Raw genomic sequence first — 19,489 nt, forward strand, 5'->3', positions numbered from 1 at the left:
AAAACCTCCACTGATGGGTGGAGCCATACAATTTTGGGTGGCAAGCTGTTTCCACTGGTTAATTGTCCTTACTGTTAGGAAGTTTCTCCTTAATCTCAGTTTGCTTTTCTCCTTGATTAGTTTCCATCCATTGTTTCTTGTCTTGCCTTCTGGTGCTTTGGAAAATAAATTGACCCTCTCCTCTTTGTGGCAGCCTTTCAAATACTGGAATACTACCCCCCCCCCCAGTCCTTCTTTTCTTTAGACTAGTCACTAGCCAATCCCAAATCCTGCAGCTGTTCTTCATACGTTTTAGTCTCCAGGCCCTTAAGCATCTTAGTTGCTGTAAGTTGCTCACATGTGCATACAAGAATCTGGGTGATTCTAAACTAATTCAAAATGGACCAATTGGATGAAGAATCAATCTGGAGCCAGCTTCCTTGGAACAATCAGAAATTGACGTACCAGGTTTAAATGCAAGGCCCCAATCAGTTGAGTTCAGTTGTCTCTGAGCTGCCAAGAGCTACACCAGAAAGCAACAGATGCTGCCTCTGAAGATGCCAGCCACAGCTGGTGGTGAAAAGTAGACCATGTCCCTTTTGTCTGAAAGCCCATTCACTGCTCCATCAAAGTACTGCTTATGAAGAAAGATCCTTTTTAAAAATATATAGGAGGTACCTAGAATTCCTATGCCTGCTCATTTTGCTAAGGGCTTGAAATTGTACCAGAATATAATTAACAAATTTTAATCAGTCACTGAGGCAGATACAGTAAAAGGCAAGGATTCCCATATTGGTTATTTAAAATGATTCACAAATGCATAAACTTCCTCTGGGATTTAATTTCCTATCTAGCTTTATTTTAGAAATGGCTTTTAATTTCTTACTAAATGAACATTGATGAAATGTATAGGGGGAACCACAATGCTGTCACAAAATAACACCCTTAAGACACAAAGGATATGTATATATCAATGATTTTCAAACTGGTAGCCTTGGCTTAATTACATAAACTTTGGGATTTGTTAAGATTTCATATTTTGTCCATGCTTTTTGGTATCTCCATGAAATTGCTGGGAAAAGTAATCTGGGAGTTTTGGCTAAAATATCAACATGCAACTGATAATCTAGCTCTAATTTCTATCTCTTAATTAAAAAAAAAACAATAGGAATCTAAGCAGGTCTGTGATGGATGAGGAGAAATGAATTAAAGGAGAATCCAGGTAAGATTATAATTGATGTAGAATGGGGATTTATGTGATTTTTAATGGAGGTGTGTATCATTTACTTTGGATTGGAATATACTTCTTCTAAAGAAGCAGGTATACTGTTTAGGAATTCTCCGGGACATATTTTTTTATTATGGCACTTTAATATATATGCCCCAAAATGGTTTTTACATACTACTTATACACTGTACTGTATTTATAAAACAAAGTGTTTTATAAATTTTAGCTTAGTTATCCAGAGAAACCCATCCTTGCCTCTATAGCCAAAATGAACTGCTTAAATCCTGCCTTGATTAGTATACTATACTTCTGCTTTGTGCTTTTCTTTAAAAAAAAATTCTGAGGCTACAACTAAGAAGGAATTTAGGAGTCAGAAATATATTTTGAAACTGAGTGCCCTGAAAGCCTGCGTGGATTAATTCTTGGCTAGTTTTTGGAGTGGAGTGGTACAACTTTCCATGGTAACACTCTACCCATCAATGTTCATATTCTGTACATACATGCAAAATGTCCCTAAATAAATATATTACCAATGCATGTTCTTTTGCTATTTTAATACATAGCCTTCAGTCTAGCAATGTTAAACAAAAATTTTATAATCTTGAAATCTTTCACCCATATCAGCGGTGGGATTTACTTACCCTCCCTACCGGTTCACAAACGTGAGTGTGTGCATGTCTGTGTACCGCCTTCTGCACATGTACAGTGCTTGCACATTACGTCGGGGTGGGTGGGCGGAGCCTCCTGCAGCCACAGCTATCGGTTCGACCGAACTGGAGAGAACTGGCTGAATACCATCTCTGACCCATACGTATATGTGTGTGTGTTTATATTCACACAAATATGATGTAATATATGAATCACATGCATAATGGAGTTTGGTTATTTATTAAATTGAAATGACTGTTCACCCACCAAATTTTCACCAGTTTACTGAAGTCTATGCTGAATTTGCTTAATTTTTGTCCCTCAAATTAAGATTTGTTTGCCAGACAAAATTTACTTAGAAAAACCAAATTTGCTTTAACAGAAGAATCAATCCTCTTCCAACTACTATGCTCTAAAAGATGTAAAGGAGTCTTAGAAGGTGAGAACGAAACATAGGACAAGCAGAGGCAATGAAACCAGGAATCCACTATTGGAATATCTATAAGGCAAACCTCAATTCTGTCCTGAAACACATCAATTTATTGACAATGTATTTAGACACTACCCATAAATATTTTCCATAGAAAATTTTTCCATAAAAACTTACTTTCTAATTAAAGTAAACTTTCTTACCCCACTTTTAAAATTGTAGCCAAAGCTAGTACTTAAAATAAATCATTGGACTCCATGATGGATCTAGGGAGCTTAACTTGCTAAACTTGGACAGAGTGTTAAGGCATGAATCTCAGTAAGAAGAATAAAAAGTACAGCCTAACAAAGAATTTAAAAAATATTTTATTTCTTTGTTTCTTTGATCGAGTTATATCCAATCTCGTTTTTGCGAGGTCAAAGCGATGCTCTCTTCTTGCTTTAAACAGCAAACTGAGGCTATGAGCTTCCTAAAGGCTTGTGTTATTCATTTCATTTTTCTATTCCCTCTGCAAATAAACTGTACATATCTTGGAGTGACTCTTCAGTCAACCTAAGTTGACCATGTCTTGACTAAGCCATAGATTCATATCCAAATGTCAGAAGTCCTATGTATATAGTTGGTCTATAATGCTTTCTAAATCACATGCTATTAAAGAGTTTCTCTTGTAGCAGTAATGTTGCTTCTATCTTTGCATTAGAATCTAGTGTTCACCAGCATCATCCATCTCATAGTTTAAACATTCATACCTTGCTTTCTATTTCATACCTTCCATTCCCCAGCCTTCCTATGTGTCTGTAGCCACCATGTACTTGAGGACAATGGGATTTGCAACCTGACATATCTGGAGGGTACCAGGTTGGTGAAGGTTTCTTTATACCCAATGGATAAAATAAAAAATAGCCTTCAAATAGAGAACCTTTGAAATGCTGCTCAATTTTAAACAAGAGCTCTCATTTATATAGAAAAGCATTTTATCGCACTCCAGAACCAACAACAATATTTTGTATGAATTTAACCCTTACACTCATTCATTTCTTGGCTTGGTTCTAAGTGGGAGAAGTGAAATCTAAATACATTGCTTGTTTCTCATTTATCACACAGACTAATGACTTTTTGCAGCATGCTTGCATATTAAAATACCTGTTGCCATGAACATGAGAAGCACAAAAGGCAAAGCTGTAATGGAGCAAGGTTGGGTCAATGACAGCACCATTTTCTGAATGTTCCATCAATTCATTCAGATAGCAGAGATGGCGGTGACAGCCTCTTACTCCATAACGAGCACAATATTCATCTAACACGAAGACTTGGCCGGGGCTAAACCAGCCCTGCAAAAGATGGGGAGAGAAAAAGCTCTTTAATGAATATAGGCTGCTCTTTTTTCCCTCTTCAAACAAGCTTCTCAGTGCATTATACAAACCTTTTGAATTATTATATTTTTAATAAGCTCCATTCCATTTCTTTGATCAATGAATTACGAGGGGCTAAACTCAAGCAATCATTAGCTCAACAACTGAAAATGTCAGAAGTAATTGGTTTTTTCACAATAGTGCCTCCAAAACTATTTCACACTGTACACCAAAACGTCTAAAATGATATCTCAGATACAACAGACTACATTTCCTTATGCGAAGGAGGTTTTCAGGTGACGGTATTAAATGAAAAAAATGTAAAAGAGTAATAAGAAATATTATGTTTAAAAGATGTAAGTTCTGGAAGAGTTGGGGGAAAAGGATACACATAGAATAGAAAAGTAATAGTTGCAAAAAGTCAGCTTTCCATACCTTTTGTTCTAAAATTAAAAAATGATCACAATATTCCAGGATATCACCTAGAAGCCTGTGGGGACATCTAGATTCCATATCTTGCAATAGATATAGCTGAATCAACTGAAACATGTTTCTTTAGCTTAGAGCTGTCAAGCATTTACCCCTGGGAGGGCTAGCACAGCAATTGTAATACAAAGCTGCTCAGAAAGGCAGACAATAAAGGACAACTGATGCTTCAGGAAAGTAACAACAAAAACCAACATCTTAGCTCTCAGAGGCCTGGACTCTTGTGATATCTGTTAGGGATGTAACCCTAGGTTTGGCTTGGCAATGTATATAAGCTATAATTACTTTACTGTTACTTTAAATGCTTAAGAGATGTAATTGGTTTGTTACCTCAAGCAGCCATAAGAGGGAGCCAGAATGGTTGTTAGATCTCTGTTTTGTTAGAAGCTGATCAGGTGTAGTTTGAGGTATTGTGGTTTGCTACTGTTTAGCTATACTTTGTGTGTTAGACTGACTATTTTGATAACTGAATTACTGAACCGTGTATGACTTGGACTGTTAATTGGACTCTGAATACTTCTATATTTCTACATAGTAAACGACTATATCTTTATTTTATTCAGTGTCTCTGTATGCTGGTTTGTGCATATTATTCCATATCACTCTCATTACGCTTCTCTGCATACTCGCTCTCCTAACGGGGAGCTTAATTACTTAACAATATCTTGAACATAAATAAAAATATGGCACAATATTTCATCTCACCAAGATCAGTAGTAAGGACAATCATAGTATTAAACAGATAATAAGATGCCAGACAGCCAGATCTAAATTTGTAAAAATCTGTGCAACAATAAATCTGCCTATCTTTACACAAAATTCAATCTTGTTATAAAAAATTAAATTAAAGGTGCTTTTTCTTTTCTTAGCCAATTTAGTTACTAAGTTCTTTAGTTCTTAGTCAAGCATTTTAGAAAATATGAAGAATAATTTTCTTGGTTTTGAGAGAATCATGATTTACAAAAGGGCTAAACTGGGGATTTACAATAGCAGACCTGGAAAGTACTGGTTTCTTGGCTAAAGAAGCCAAGATTACTCTTGTAATTATTAAAGAAGCATATGGTTTATAGAGCCATTTGTGTGAACGAAAAGCAAGGCTGGGCTATTTGCAATAACCAGGCATTTCAATATTTTGCTTTTTGAGAGCAACAGGAATGGGGCCACAATGGGAAGCTGTTTTATAGCAAGTCAAGACTTTGGTCTGCTTCATCTAGAATTCCTAGCTTTGATTGGCAGCCCAGGATTTAGATGGCACTTTCTCATTTCTTTCTGAAAGTGCTTGAGACTGAATGCGGGAAATGCTACATCTGAATCACTCTCTATCACTAGAATGTCTAGTTTGTCATATGAGTCTTAATTTATATCTTCTCCCACCCCAAATTAATAGCTCTGCTGCCACAACGGAAATTTGAGTTTTTAGTTGGATAATATTATGGTAATCATGCACTGTTTTATAGTTGCTTATAAATTTCCACGCTTTATCAGGGAGTTGAGGAAAGATACTACAGCAAAGCTTATGGTTTTAATCAGTTTGTGTTTAAATCTACTTCTTCCCCATTAGGTTTCTTTTCTTGTGCAAAGAAATAATGCACGTAGCTACTTTCGTTCAATTTATCAAGATGCAAGAGACTCTTTTTTTAAAAGTTATTTTCAGCATATGCAGATTGAAAAGAAGGAAATTAAAATATTCTTTCCAAATGCGTGTTAGAGAAGAATTTCTACTACAAATTAGCTCATGCGTCTCCAGATTTCCGTGGGCGCTAAATTTCCAACCATCTACACTGATGAAAAAATGATGGGGGGTGAGTGGGTCACAAAAATAACCTTCTCCACACCCACACCATACTTAGCTTCAAATGTTACTAATAAAGATAAGAGCTACAATCAACGGCAAAGCATATGCATTAGTATGCCAGAATAACCTTGTTATCTGAAGTAGCATTGAAAAGGTACCTATCTGAAATATGGGGAGTTACAGTAAATAGGTATGCAATAAATTAGGTAAAATAATGGTCCTAATCAATATAAAGCGGTCTCTAATAGTCTACATTTCCCTAATTCTTTCCTGCTGTAGCAAATAAACCTACCTACCCCCCCAACACCTTAGTATACACCACCACACTTCACAATTAGTGCATCACGGGGAGGTAGTCAAGAGAGTATGCTTTTATATATACTATATATACTATTTTATATATACTATTATTATACTATATAATTACTGAGCCCATAATGGAATGGACAATGTTTTATAGATACCAATTCATCTTTATCTATTTTAAAAATATCAAGTGCTAGTTCCGTCAAGCATGTCTCAACATATATAATAAAGCTACTTTTTTTAAAAAAAACTCTATATTTATGGAATAGCTGACCTACATTTGTTGTTTTATTATGCTTTGCTCTTATCTTTGTGTGATTAGTAATTTATAAATTAAAAGAAAACTATCTGTACAAAAGATATTATGGCATGCCTAAATCAGAATTAATGCTCAGTTTAATGGATCAGATCTCACAGCACATTATGTTTTTCAACATACCAGCTTCTGCTTTTTCCGTGAAAGCTATTATTTTTGTTGTACAATTTTTATTTTATCATTTATATTTATATATATATGTGTGTGTGTGTGTGTGTGTGTGTTGTATTTGTGCTGATAAATAAATAAAGGGAGACTAGTATGTAACACAAATATATATATATATATGTTTTCGTAGATTTTCACGGGTGTAGGTATGCTGGTTTTGTTGAGATCTTGCCGAAACGTTGCAAAGACAATCTCAACCTTACACGGGAAAAGACCCGAATACAACAAAACCAGCATATGTATGTATGTATGTATGTATGTATGTATGTATGTGTGTTACAACCCCTGGTATGCCTACAAATACAACACACACACACACACATACACATATATACATACATACATACATACATACATACATACATACACATACTAGGGTATGATCTTATATTTTGTTCTGTGATAATAATGAAATATGTTACAGCTATAAAAAAAAAAGGAATCAGCAGCCAAACTGAAGAATTTCACATCAGTTTTTACATTTTTTCCCTCACGCTCTTCGCAATTATCCACCTTCATGATTGCAACTTCTCTCTTTAAATGTGTGCTCATTTGAAAGTGAAAAAAAATAAAGAAAAGAAAAGAAATTACAGATTACCTCTAGAGTGGTAAGTAATTCATTCAGGATTTAAGTTTACAAAGCTAACCTTGACTCAGCTGAATACAAGTGCAATAAATCTTTCTCCCCCTGTGGTTTTGGTTCTATTCATTTCTTTTCTCTTCTCAGTCCATAAAGGAGGAGAGAATTACCAGATAGATGACATAATGCTTGACATCTGGCAAGCTGGATTTGTACCTTAAAATGCCTGTACAGGTGTTAGCAAATCCTACCACAGAGGGTTCTATATTTATTAAAGCCTTCTGCTTTTATTCAGCCCTCCCTAGAGGAGCTGATAAATCATAGTTCAGAGTCAGTTTGAATCTCTTCTCTTTTCTATTGAGTGGCACAGCAGTAGCCTGCAAATGTATAATTTTCAAATTTGAAGCCAATCGATTGAAATGCTTTATACTAACCTCACGCACAGTTATTAAATGCGTCTAGAAGAAAAGACCACTTTGCAGTAACTATTTCTGTTTTCTTTTCTGTCACTTCTTTTATTCCAGCCCTTTTACTCACCAAACAAGAATAGGAATCATTCAGTCGGTGATCCAAGGTCTGTCTCTGTAGTACTCTAAAGAGTGCCGCATGGTCAAACGTGCAAGGATTAGCAGAAATAAACTCATCCATGTCATGTTTCTGTGCATGATCTGCATCTGATTATAGAAAGGTAAAAATAATACTTTGATATAGATTATTTCACTTTAAAACTGGCTTAACATTTATTTGGAGAACCTGTCTTCTTTTCCAAGTCTCACCAGTTCTTTAAAAATACTGCCACAAGTAGAATCTAAGCAAGTGACAATGATATAACAATTCATAGACAGAGCAAAAGAAATGTGTGTGAGCGCACACGCACACACACATATACACACATCAGGGGTGGGTTCCTGCCAGTTCTAACCTCTTCTATAGAAGAGGTTCCACAAATCTACAGTGCCGTTTAGAACCGGTTCCAGTTCCCACCTCCCACCTGTCTGCACATCATCAAGATGAAGAGTGAGAGGAGGAGTTCTGGGAGTTGAAATCCACAAGTCTTAAAGCTGTCAAGTTTGAACACCCTGGGTTTTTTTCTAAAGGATTAGAGGTGCAAGGGTCTTGTAATTTGACAGCTTTAAGACTTGCACACTTCAATGCCAGAGTTCCTGAGCCAACATGACTGGAGGAGGAATTCTGGGAGTTGAAGTCTACAAGTCTTAAAACTGTCAAGTTTGAACACCCCTGGGTTTTTTTTTCTAAAGAGTTAGGGGTTAAGGATCTTGTAACTTGACAGCTTTAAGACTTGCGTGCTTCAAATGCCAGAGTTTCTGAGCCAACATTTTGGTTGCTAAGCAAGAGCGTTGTTAAGTGAGTTTCACCACATTTTACAAGTTGGCCACACACACCCAGTCACATGGCTGGCAAGCCACTCCCACCCGGTCACATGGCCAGCAAGCCACTCCCACAAAGCAGGCCACACCTACAGAAGAGGTGCTAAAAATGTTTGAAACCCACCACTGACACACACACAAACATAGATTAGATATATAAAGAGATACATTTATTCTTGTATATTTATATGCTTTAAAATTCTCAAACAGGTAACAAAATATTAACGCAGAGATATTTTTAATATTGTTTTCATACATTGCCCACTGCAAACCTTTCTTTGTAATGATGTTCTAAAATTTTAGAAAGTTTTGCCAATATTAACTATGAGATGCTGTTTTAACAAGATACTAAGAGTATAGAAGTTTTGGTTTATTTAAAACACCAGCATGTCTTTGCTTACAGGCATGAAGAAGACACTCATCTCCGAGGAAAGCAGCAATGGAAGATAGCTGGAAGCCCATTTCCTAAACATCAAACTAGAGCAGAAATGAACACATAGCCTCCTACAGGGTCATTTCCAGTCTTTTGCTTTTTATACGGAGCTTTTAAAGAAACACATATAAAGTAGTAATGGCAAAGAGCTCTTTCAGCCTCCCAGAACAAGAGTAATGAAAGTGGAAAAAATATTTCTTTGTGCAAATTATATATAACATGCCATTTTAAATGGCACCTCAATCAAATATCTGAATTTATTGTTGTTCAGAGATTGCATCTTTCAACGCCTTTGAACCCCGCGGGTTTATCAAAAGACACAATCTAGTGATTCTTTCGTTAATGGTATGTTTTGTCAAAATCCTCAATGCAAGTTGCTATAAAGTATGGACAGAAAAAGCCTTACCATTGCCAAAAGGACTAGTTATGCATTAGCACATTAGCTCTCTTTGATTTCGTACACAATATTGGAAGTGAACAGGCCACTATCAACTAAAAAATTGACTTGACCCTTACAATAAGGTTTTTGCTCTTCTTTGTTCTTTTAATTTCACATATAGAGGTTTTTAATGTTTGTTACCAGAAAAGATGTATTCTCAATATATTCTTGAAAACTGTGCTACAAACCTAAAATTTCTATTAAAAAGGAGACAAAAGTGTATTGATTAAACCCAATTCTAGAGTTAGGTTCATAATAAGACTCCATATTGATCTGTGGGTATGATGCTAACATAATCAGTCACATTTAGAAATTTAGCCCCAGATCATATTGATCCATGTCAAGTCCAACTTTCAGATGCATTTGCAGACGGAAGAATTATTTAATTCAAACTGAAGGATCTACAGCATCATATCCTGAAAAGATGCAGAAACTAATTCATATCACTTGGCTCTGCATTGTCAAAGCAAGAGTCACATTCATGTGACAGATTTAACAAGGTACATATAGCAAATAAACTGTGTGATAACACATTGATAGTTTATGCTATGAGATTACCATCTACAGATAACAGGAGCAATTTTTTACAGAGTTTTTGAAATAATACTTTCCCCACTCCTCAAGTCCTAAGATATATTCATGTATGTAATTAAATGACTATTTAATAACCAAGCATAAAAAATTACATTTTAGATATAGCTATATGGTCTAAGATTCTCCTGAAGTAGACAGGGATTTGAATTAGTCTTTACTAGATTGACATTTTTTTAACCAAATTGTGATGTTTGCTACTATTTTCATATATGTAAAACATTTCTGATTAGCAAACGATATGGGGAAAAATGTTATGGTTACGGCTTACTGTAATCATCTGATGATACAGAGAAAAAGAAAAGAAAAACAATGGTGGGGATTTTTTCCTTCCCTTATCATGCACATAAATTAAATCCAGGTATTTCAACATAGTTGAAGCCTTGATATTTCATATTACCATTCTTTATCTCTTAAAAAGATGAAATGCAAATTAGTTTATGTATGTTCATTAACTTTTTTGAAAACAAGAGAACAGAGCTGGAAGAGACCTTGGAGGTGTGGCTCAAGCAGGAAAACCTATACCATTTCAGATCAGTGACTGTCCAGTCTCTTCTTAAAACCTCCAGTGATGGAGTGCCCATAATTTCTGAAGGCAAAATGTTCCACTGGTTAATTATTCTCACTGTTAGGAAATTTCTTCTTGGTTGCTTCCCCCCTTTGATTAGTTTCCAACAAGTGTACTTACTATATAGTGCTACACCATTCAAACCTTATTTGGTAGCATAGAACCTTGAACTTATAGTGCAGTTATATCAACACAAATTGATGCCACATTGTTGCACTACCTTGTGATAGCTGATCTTAAGCTTCATTTGGATAAATACTGAACAGTCTGCTCTTCCTAACAAGAGCAGAAAGAATCCTATCCAAACTTAGGGTTTTTTAAGGAGATATTGTTCAGTTAAAATTGTGCAAGTAAATTGAGAAATAGAGATGGGAAATGGCTTATAAAATGTTATTGTTATTTTCTTTAGGTGTCTTCATATAACACAAAGGAAACAGAAAAATGGCTACTAGAATATTTTATTAAACAGAGGACTAGTCTCTGCTGTATTTCTGCCATTGGAATAAATCAGCAAGGGCTGGCTATTTTGATGATTTCCCCCATCTGTAATATGTTCAAGCAAGAGACAGTTACAGGAAGTACAATGAAAAGGGATTTGATAAATCAGAAAATCATCCTGTAGCTATTGTCAAGCAACTAGACATAAATGGGATGCAGCAAGACGACAAGGAAAACGATAGTAACCCTTAGGTTGATACCTGCCAAGCAGGACCACACATTTTACTGTCACATTTTATACTTAAGGAATGGATGTCTCTTCTTAGCCTTGGGAGAAAGCAGCCAATATTTCTTTATGGAAAGTTTGGAGAATGAAACCAGGCATGCCATTCCTAAGGCTGCCTCTCATTTTCGACTTTTAAAAATAGGTATCATTTGTATGAGGAAATCAATAAACATAAATGTGAGTGGCATCGTCTTTCACAAGGCCTGTCTCATATAAAAGTAGAAGTATTGCTAAATACAAAGTAAGTCAAAAACATAAAAGGATGGCATAAATACAGGAAAATGTATTATTTGCAAATTACAATAGAAAGAGGTATTATTAAATAGGAATCAGTTAGCTAACGTAGTTGCCATGTCACTATATGCTTACTTTCTGCTGTTTCTTTCAGCCAAAAGGGTTGTGAGTCATTGTTTTTATTATATTATCAGCTGTAGTTGATTTTGTTTTACAACCATATGAGCCACTTCAATTGCCATAAAGTTGATAAAAATCATATAATCAATAAACAAACTACTAGAAATACTCCTATGAAACTGGCAGTAATGATGAAAACATCAGTAGTAGTGAAAATTAACTCACTGTCGTGAACAAGAGGCAATTGCAGCAAACCAACTTTTCTTGCTTGATGGAACAGCCAGGTTTTAACCAGCTTTTAAAAGCCCAAAGGAGCCAGTTGCAGATCAGGTGGCAAGCCATTTCAGAGGATAGGAGCACCCACAAGCCAAGTGGCAACTAATGCTGCTCTTTGAAGCTGTTACGTCCATTAGTATTTGAGCTGCAGTATCCTGGACCAGCTGCAGTTTCAATAGCAGTCCCATGTGAAGCTCATTGCAATAGTCCAGTCAAGAGGTAACCAAAGCATGAGTAACAGTAACTAATGCCAGCTAGGAAAATAGCAATTGCTGCACTAGATGGAGCTGAATGAAGGCTCTATTTGCTATAGAAGCTTGAAGGGCCACCAAAATTGCAAACTGAATCTGCTACAGTAGGGAAGTGCAACTTCATTTAGAATTAATGGAAGAATATCATCAGAAGTAGTTGGGTTTCAAATTCACTATCACTTGCTGGAATTAAGCATTCACGCTTCTTCTCTATAGAAACCTAGATGGTGTTAGGCTTCTTATAGCACTTTGGCAGCATCATTAACTTAGTCAAGGGCCAAGATATATAGTTGGGCATAAATGGCATAATGATGCAGCCTGAACCATTTTCTCCCCAACCTTTCCCCAAAAGGGTAGCTGGGGACTTCAGTAGTGAAGACGGTACATTAGAATTCCCAACTTGTCTTTAGAGTCCAACTTTCCACCCTGTCTTTAGAATCCCGCTTTACTAGCATGGCTTCACATCTGGTTAACTGCAGTGAAATATCCTTTGATGTCAATTACCCCACTACCTCCTCTTCCCTGAGTTTACAGCTTCAAATCCCTGGCCAGGAAGAGAATTGAAAAATTTCCTCCAATGAGAATTTATGAAGGGATGAGAATTTATCTTGTGCTCTTCTTGTTCAATAATATTTCATCAAAACAATGATGCAGCTGACTCACGAATGCCTGATTGAAGCTATTTGTTATAAAATCAGTGCAAAGCCTGCAAGAAAAATAATCCTTAAAAATGGTTTCCATGAGAATCTGTACTGAATTTTAATGATACTAATTACATAAAAAAACCACAACAGCAATAAGTAACACAACAGCAATAATGAGCTACAAGTCAGTTTTTAAAAAATGGTTATTAATATAAATTTTCAAGAACAGTCAAGTTAAATGCTGATTAATTATACAATTGAAATCTCATAAATTAAAACAATGTAAACTTACTCTGTGATAAATCTGTGTGAGTATTGCTTCCTTTTGGATTCATCTTCTGTGCTTGACCTACAGGAACTGGCTTGTAAGATTGACCAGTAGCTCTGTACATTGCTTGGACCCACAGGATCCGATCTTGTTCATCATCACTGGCAAATATCACTATGTCACCTTCTTTGACAGCATTGAAGAACATCTGACCACCTTGCAGGCCTGCAGATTTAGGAGAACTCAGGACTCAGTCAAGTTAACTGACATGAAATTACGTTTTCTCTTTACTCTACCTCCTTAAGTAATAACTGGATTTATAGGCTACCTTTCAATATAAAAAGGGAACTTAAAATGACTAAATTAATAAAAACATAATTAAAGGCAGTTAAAATGTAAAATAAAATTCATTAAAATCACTCAAAAGCTAAATTGAAGAGATAGATCTTGATGGCTCTGCTGCAACCAGAAAACATGGAGGACAATTTGAGAGACACACAGAGGAATGACTAGTCCTGTCTACCCAAGAGATAGCATATTGAGCAGAAGCATCTTCAACAGTGTCTCCCAGATAGCTCTTAAAAAGAACATTTATGTTCTTCTGCAGGAGATTTCCCATGTCCAGTGATTGGAGTGAGGAGAAACAAACTCATGCTCAACTCAAACCCCAGTGGCATGAGAAAAATTCTTCTATGCTGAAGATATTTCTAGTTATGGCTTTGCCTTTGTGTTAGATATGTAGACGAATAATCAAAATGACACTTTGATCCTAGCATGCATATTACTGGATTGTGCTCCCACTTAAATAAATTTCTCTAATTAGCCAACTTTTTTTGAAACTTTCTGTCCCTAAGCACTGTTCTGTACTAATTAACTTCTGTACTAATTAAGGTTGGGTGAGTTCTTGCTAAAGAAAGCATAAAGGAATTTTTTCTATGATGGCCATTATACAAAATTGGTTACTTGGTAGCCATATCATATACACAGATGCATCTACTGTGCATTTTATTTCTTTCAGGAGGAAGAGCACTATAAAATCAGAATCAAAACCTCATCCTCATCTTTAAAGGAAATATTTCTTTTCAATCAATATCGGTTCATGATATCAATGCCTTGAATAGCATTAAAATAATGTATAACCTGGCAATTCAGATCTGCAATGAGATGGAGATGTTTCTGATATGATAGAATATGAGGGGAAAATGTAACCTGGCCTAAAATAGTCTCTCTCTCTCTTCCTATCTACCTTCTTACTCGATAGGATTTTATGAAAAGATAAAACAAGCTCTCTTTCTTAATTTCTCTACAATCAGACATTTGAACTCATTTTGCAGAATACCTGGATGTGGTGCTGTGTAATCAACAGTGTATCCTTCAAGTTGCATTAACTCCTGAGGCTCTGATTTTTTCTCTCTGTAGCTGCACATGGCAAATGTATATTGGCTAACCTAGGTGAAAGATAAAGAGAAGCCCCGAATTAGCTATACTTCACTATATCATGTTATATTGACATCCAGCTCTTAGTTCAGTAGGACATAGGCAATAAACTACCTGCTAACAACGGGAGTTATAAATAGTCTGCTATGTGGCTTAGAACAAAGATGTCAACTGTACATTAACAACTTGAAATTCACAACAACTGCTTTACAAAATACACTTAGATATCAAGGTACCGCTAATCTACTTGTATATTACAGGTTTATAGCAATCGGTGTGCAATAATTGTGAAATTTCAATTTGAAAAATAAAAGCACCTTTTCATCCGACTATCACCAGTAGTTATCTTGAGAATCAATGCTAAATTTAAATTTTAATCATTATTCTGTACATTCCCATCAATAATTTTTTTAAAACAGGTATATATAAGGCATTTGTTCATCTACCTTGAACGTTGTGCGTCCTTGCAACTGACACTAGTACACATATATTTTACCTTGAAACCTAGAGCACATAAACGTTTGAAGGTCATATCAGGCTTCACACAGTGTGTCTAAGGGCTGTACATTTGCAATGGTTGGAGGAAGCAGGCTCTATCCCCCCCCCCCCCCCCAGGTTGGAGAATGTGCACATGCAATATTATAAGCAGACATCTCTGTATCAAATTAACTACCCACTGCAAATAAGACAGAAATGTTTGGCTTCACCCACTTGGGGGATTCTGGGGCCACATATGAGGTGCTAGTGTGCCCAATGAAGCTTCTGGGTACACTTTACAACTCCAATCAAAACAGACAGGAAAGGTATCCAGAAAATAATTGGCTCTTCGGTTCTGGGTCATTGTTGAGAAAAGTAATATTTTTGAATATGCCATTTGCATTTGACTGCAAGTTTTTGATTACTGTAGTCAGATTACAAAAGGTTCAAAGTAATCACCATAATCAAATACAAATACAATAGCAGAGTTGGAAGGGACCTTGGAAGGTCTTCTAGTCCAACCCCCTGCCTAGGCAGGAAACCCTATACCATTTCAGACAAATGGCTATCCAACATCTTCTTAAAGACTTCCAGTATTGATGCATTTACAACTTCTGGAGGCAAGCTGCTCCACTGATTAATTGTTCTAACTGTCATGAAAATTCTCCTCACTTCTAAGTTGCTTCTCTCCTTGATTAGTTTCCACCCATTGCTTCTTGTTCTACCCTCAGGTGTTTTGGAGAATAGTTTGACTCCCTCTTCTTTGTGGCAGCCCCTGAGATATTGGAACACTGCTATCATGTCTCCACTAGTCCTTCTTTTCACTAAACTAGGCATACCCAGTTCCTGCAATCTTTGTTGCTCTTCTCTGCACTCTTTCTAGTGTTTCCACATCTTTTCTACATCGTGGCGACCAAAACTGAATGCAGTATTCCAAGTGTGGCCTTACCAAGGCATTATAAAGTGGTATTAACACTTCACGTGATCTTGATTCTATCCCTCTGTTTATGTAGCCTAGAACTGTGTTGGCTTTTTTGGCAGCTGCTGCACACTGCTGGCTCAAATTTAAATGGTTGTCCACTACGACTCCAAGGTCCCTCTCACAGTTACTACCATTGAGCAAGGTACCACCTATACTGTACCTGTGCATTTCGTTTTTCTTGCCTAATTGTAGACCCTTACTCTTTTCACCATTGAATTTCATTTTATTAGATAGATCAGACAAAAGGTTAAATAGACAAATTCAACCATTTAATGCTAAGTGATTTAAATGGCTTTTTAAAGTTGCTGGATGGGGTTATTATGCAACCCACAGTTCATCTGCCACTTAATAACCCTGCAACATAAAGATAAAAAATAAATTTAGCAAAACTCCTGCAGTGTCAACAGTGCAGGAATTATGAAAGGGATGGCAAAATGCCCATCTGTACTATCCTTTATAGGCATTCTACACTAGGCCTATTCATAAAGCCAAAGTGGTCAATTGGATTGTACACTTCAGACTGCAAGTGAAGGAAACAACATCAACAACTTAGTGCACACTTATATATGTGAAATCGAGGGAATGGAGAGACATGTCTTTCAATTAGATAAGACTGCCGTTGGCCTCCTCTAAGCTTTTCTGAGAAACAGAAAACAAAAGGAAAACTATTGAAGAAGAAACTGAGATCTAAAATCTCAAGTGTTTAAGATTAGAAATGGACAGATATCAATATGAGTTCAAAAGTGACTTGTGATAAACAGCACATTCACTATGCTAATCTATGCTTATATGAGTACTATTTAGTTTATGCATAATTCTATCACTCAGTGTCTGACAGAAAACTGTAAGTAGTAGTATTTGTGGATAGCCTAACTTGGCCAATGATCACAAATACTACAAATGAATTTTAATGTTCTTAGTATCTTCATATTAGATAAAAGCATGAGATTTTACTTATATACTTTTTATGTATTATAATCATATTGAGCTTTTCATATTTTAGACATACAGTATATATTTTAGTCTGCCAAAAAACAAAAGGTAGCATTCTTGTATTCATCACCAAAACACACAAACACAGAGGGGGGCAAAAACAAAATTTTAATTTACAAAGCAGTTGTGGAAATTGGACAAAAATATTTGGTGAAAGTCCTCCACCATGTTCTGAAAGATCTCTGGGGATGGCCTAATAAAATTTTCCCTGAAAGCATGCATGAATATGGGGAAACCCAGCTGAGAAATGAACCCTCATTGCCGTTATCTTGCCATAACAAGTTGCTTAAATCCATTCATCTGCCATCCAGAATACTTTGAGAAAAGACCAATGTCACATTGCAGAATTTTTGGGATGTAGCTTTAGCTTTCTCCGAGGTCATGCCTCTGAAGTTTCATAGATTTGTCAACTGATGCTGAGGAAGCCTAACAGAGTGCTATAACTAATGAATGGCTGTCTCTTCACTCACAAGAGAGTGATAGGGATGGGCTGATACAAACAATCTTACTTTATTCTCCCTGTCTTAGCGATTGTAGTCTGTACCAAAAATATGCCAGCATGTCTTAAATGGCTCTGTACATTTTAACAGAGGTCACCATAATAATCTAGCTTTATGGAAATGCAAGATTTTTCCTAGCATGTTTGTGCTCACTGCACCCTATGATCTTATGTCCTCAGATCTCCATGAGACTTTTTTCATGAGAAAGACATCTAAAATAATGAGAATTCATACTACCAATGTTTGGAGGTCTGAACAACCAATAACCTATACTTTCTATCTGGATGTGTCAGGTTTTATTTTTTTAAACTGAGTACAATAAATAGTTCCCAACTCCAGCGAGGATTCAAAGGAGGGAATATATTAATGATGTCACGATATTAAAAAGTTTGCTAGGCCTGAACTGCCTAAACTGACATTCAAGAGTTAAACTAAGAAAGCTTTATTGCGCAGGTCATAAAACAAAAAAGGTTCTTATCTGAAAGTGATTTATTGCGCACGCGTTACACATTCCAAAATTCCTCTCTTCTTTGTTCGGCAGCCAACTTTGGCAGACGGAGCTTTCATTATCAAAATGTAACCATTAGTTATTTTCTGTTTCATTTACTTTTATTATTTTCGTATTAAAGTTTGTTTATTAATTAGAATACTTTTAAAGACTTTCATTTTTCTCAATATCTCAAAAGATATGCGGAAGGGAATCAGCCACGGTCCATTGATCTCAGATATCAGGCGTTTTTTTTTCCCCCTGACAACTTGGTAGCAGAGTTTTGGTTTTGATGATACCAGCTGAGATGGTTACAATTTATGGCTGTATTTTCTCTTCGTGCTATCTAAAGATAACCGACTAAGCCTAATTAGCAATGTCGAAGAGAAAAAAAAAAACACGGACATGGAAAGCGCTCGAAAGAATCCATTCCCTCAGACACAGAGGAGCAAGATTTTTCAGGTGCCGAGCCAGATGTGGGGGAAGGAGTTACAGAAGGCAAGATCTACGGACTGAGGTCAGTAAACCTCCCTCATTATCAAGATACAATTAATGAACGGCAAAAGTCTAAACGGCAACTGCCGGCAGAGAAAAAATCCTCCCACGCAGAAAGCAAAGTTTATGAAATCTCCCCAGATGATGAGCAAGAAATGCAAAGCTATCTTGATCAAATAGAACGTTTCGAAAGATATGCTAGGGAGGCGAGAGTGTGTTTTGAAGAGATAAGGCGAAGTAGGAGAAGCTCCCCCACTCCCAAAATGTCTGAGGACGCCATCTTGTCTTCAAAACAACAGCCTAAGACACACCCCACAGAGTTCATTGGTCAATTAGAACAAAGAGACATGTACACGTCACCGAGGTCACGTGGTCCCTTTGAGTCAACTGAACTTCCGCATACGTATAGAAAGGAGAGGCAGCCAAAAAGTGAAGCTGCACTGCCATCTGCTGGCGGAGAAAAATTATTACAGCAAAAGATGAAGCAATTGGACCAGATTTTTAGAGATCTGTCTATGAGTTTTACAGAAGCCCAAACTTTGCCCCCAAAGGTTAAGTCTTCAACACCCCCTGGCGGCGTTGAATCCTCCCTAGATGAAAAAAGGCAAAGCCAAAGGCGAATTCGAGGAAGCCAATTTGATGTTGCCACGCAAAGGCCAATGATGCAACCCCAGCATCCCCTGGTTCAACAACCAGATTTGCAACCAGAGCAACAAATTGTTCCTCAGCAGGTATTCACAGTCACCCCCTTGACTGGTGAGTCCAAATTAAAGGAGTCAGGAGAGAATTATAAAGCCTGGGTCAGTGAAATTGCGCTCTTACTTCGAAGAGAAGGCACACATTCCATGATTTTTAATCCTCCTCCTCCACCGTGGACGCCTGCAATAAGAGACC

The 19,489-nt window shown here is 36.6% G+C and overlaps 1 protein-coding gene across 13 annotated transcripts in view; it reads right to left on the reverse strand.

Moving 5' to 3' along the window:
- Positions 1-19,489, reverse strand: part of CADPS2 (calcium dependent secretion activator 2) — a 364,417-nt gene that overhangs the window by 147,983 nt on the left and 196,945 nt on the right. For all 13 annotated transcript variants that reach the window (XM_081957016.1, XM_081957023.1, XM_081957020.1 and 10 more), the window contains exons 10-13: positions 14,564-14,672; positions 13,249-13,449; positions 7,826-7,962; positions 3,429-3,616 (exon numbers count right to left, since the gene is read on the reverse strand). In XM_081957016.1, the coding sequence (XP_081813142.1) occupies positions 3,429-3,616; positions 7,826-7,962; positions 13,249-13,449; positions 14,564-14,672 (635 nt within the window). The remainder of the gene's footprint in view (positions 1-3,428; positions 3,617-7,825; positions 7,963-13,248; positions 13,450-14,563; positions 14,673-19,489) is intronic.

This window comes from Natrix helvetica (assembly GCF_964273705.1).
Source record: "Natrix helvetica genome assembly, chromosome: 6".
NCBI lineage: Eukaryota > Metazoa > Chordata > Lepidosauria > Squamata > Natricidae > Natrix > Natrix helvetica.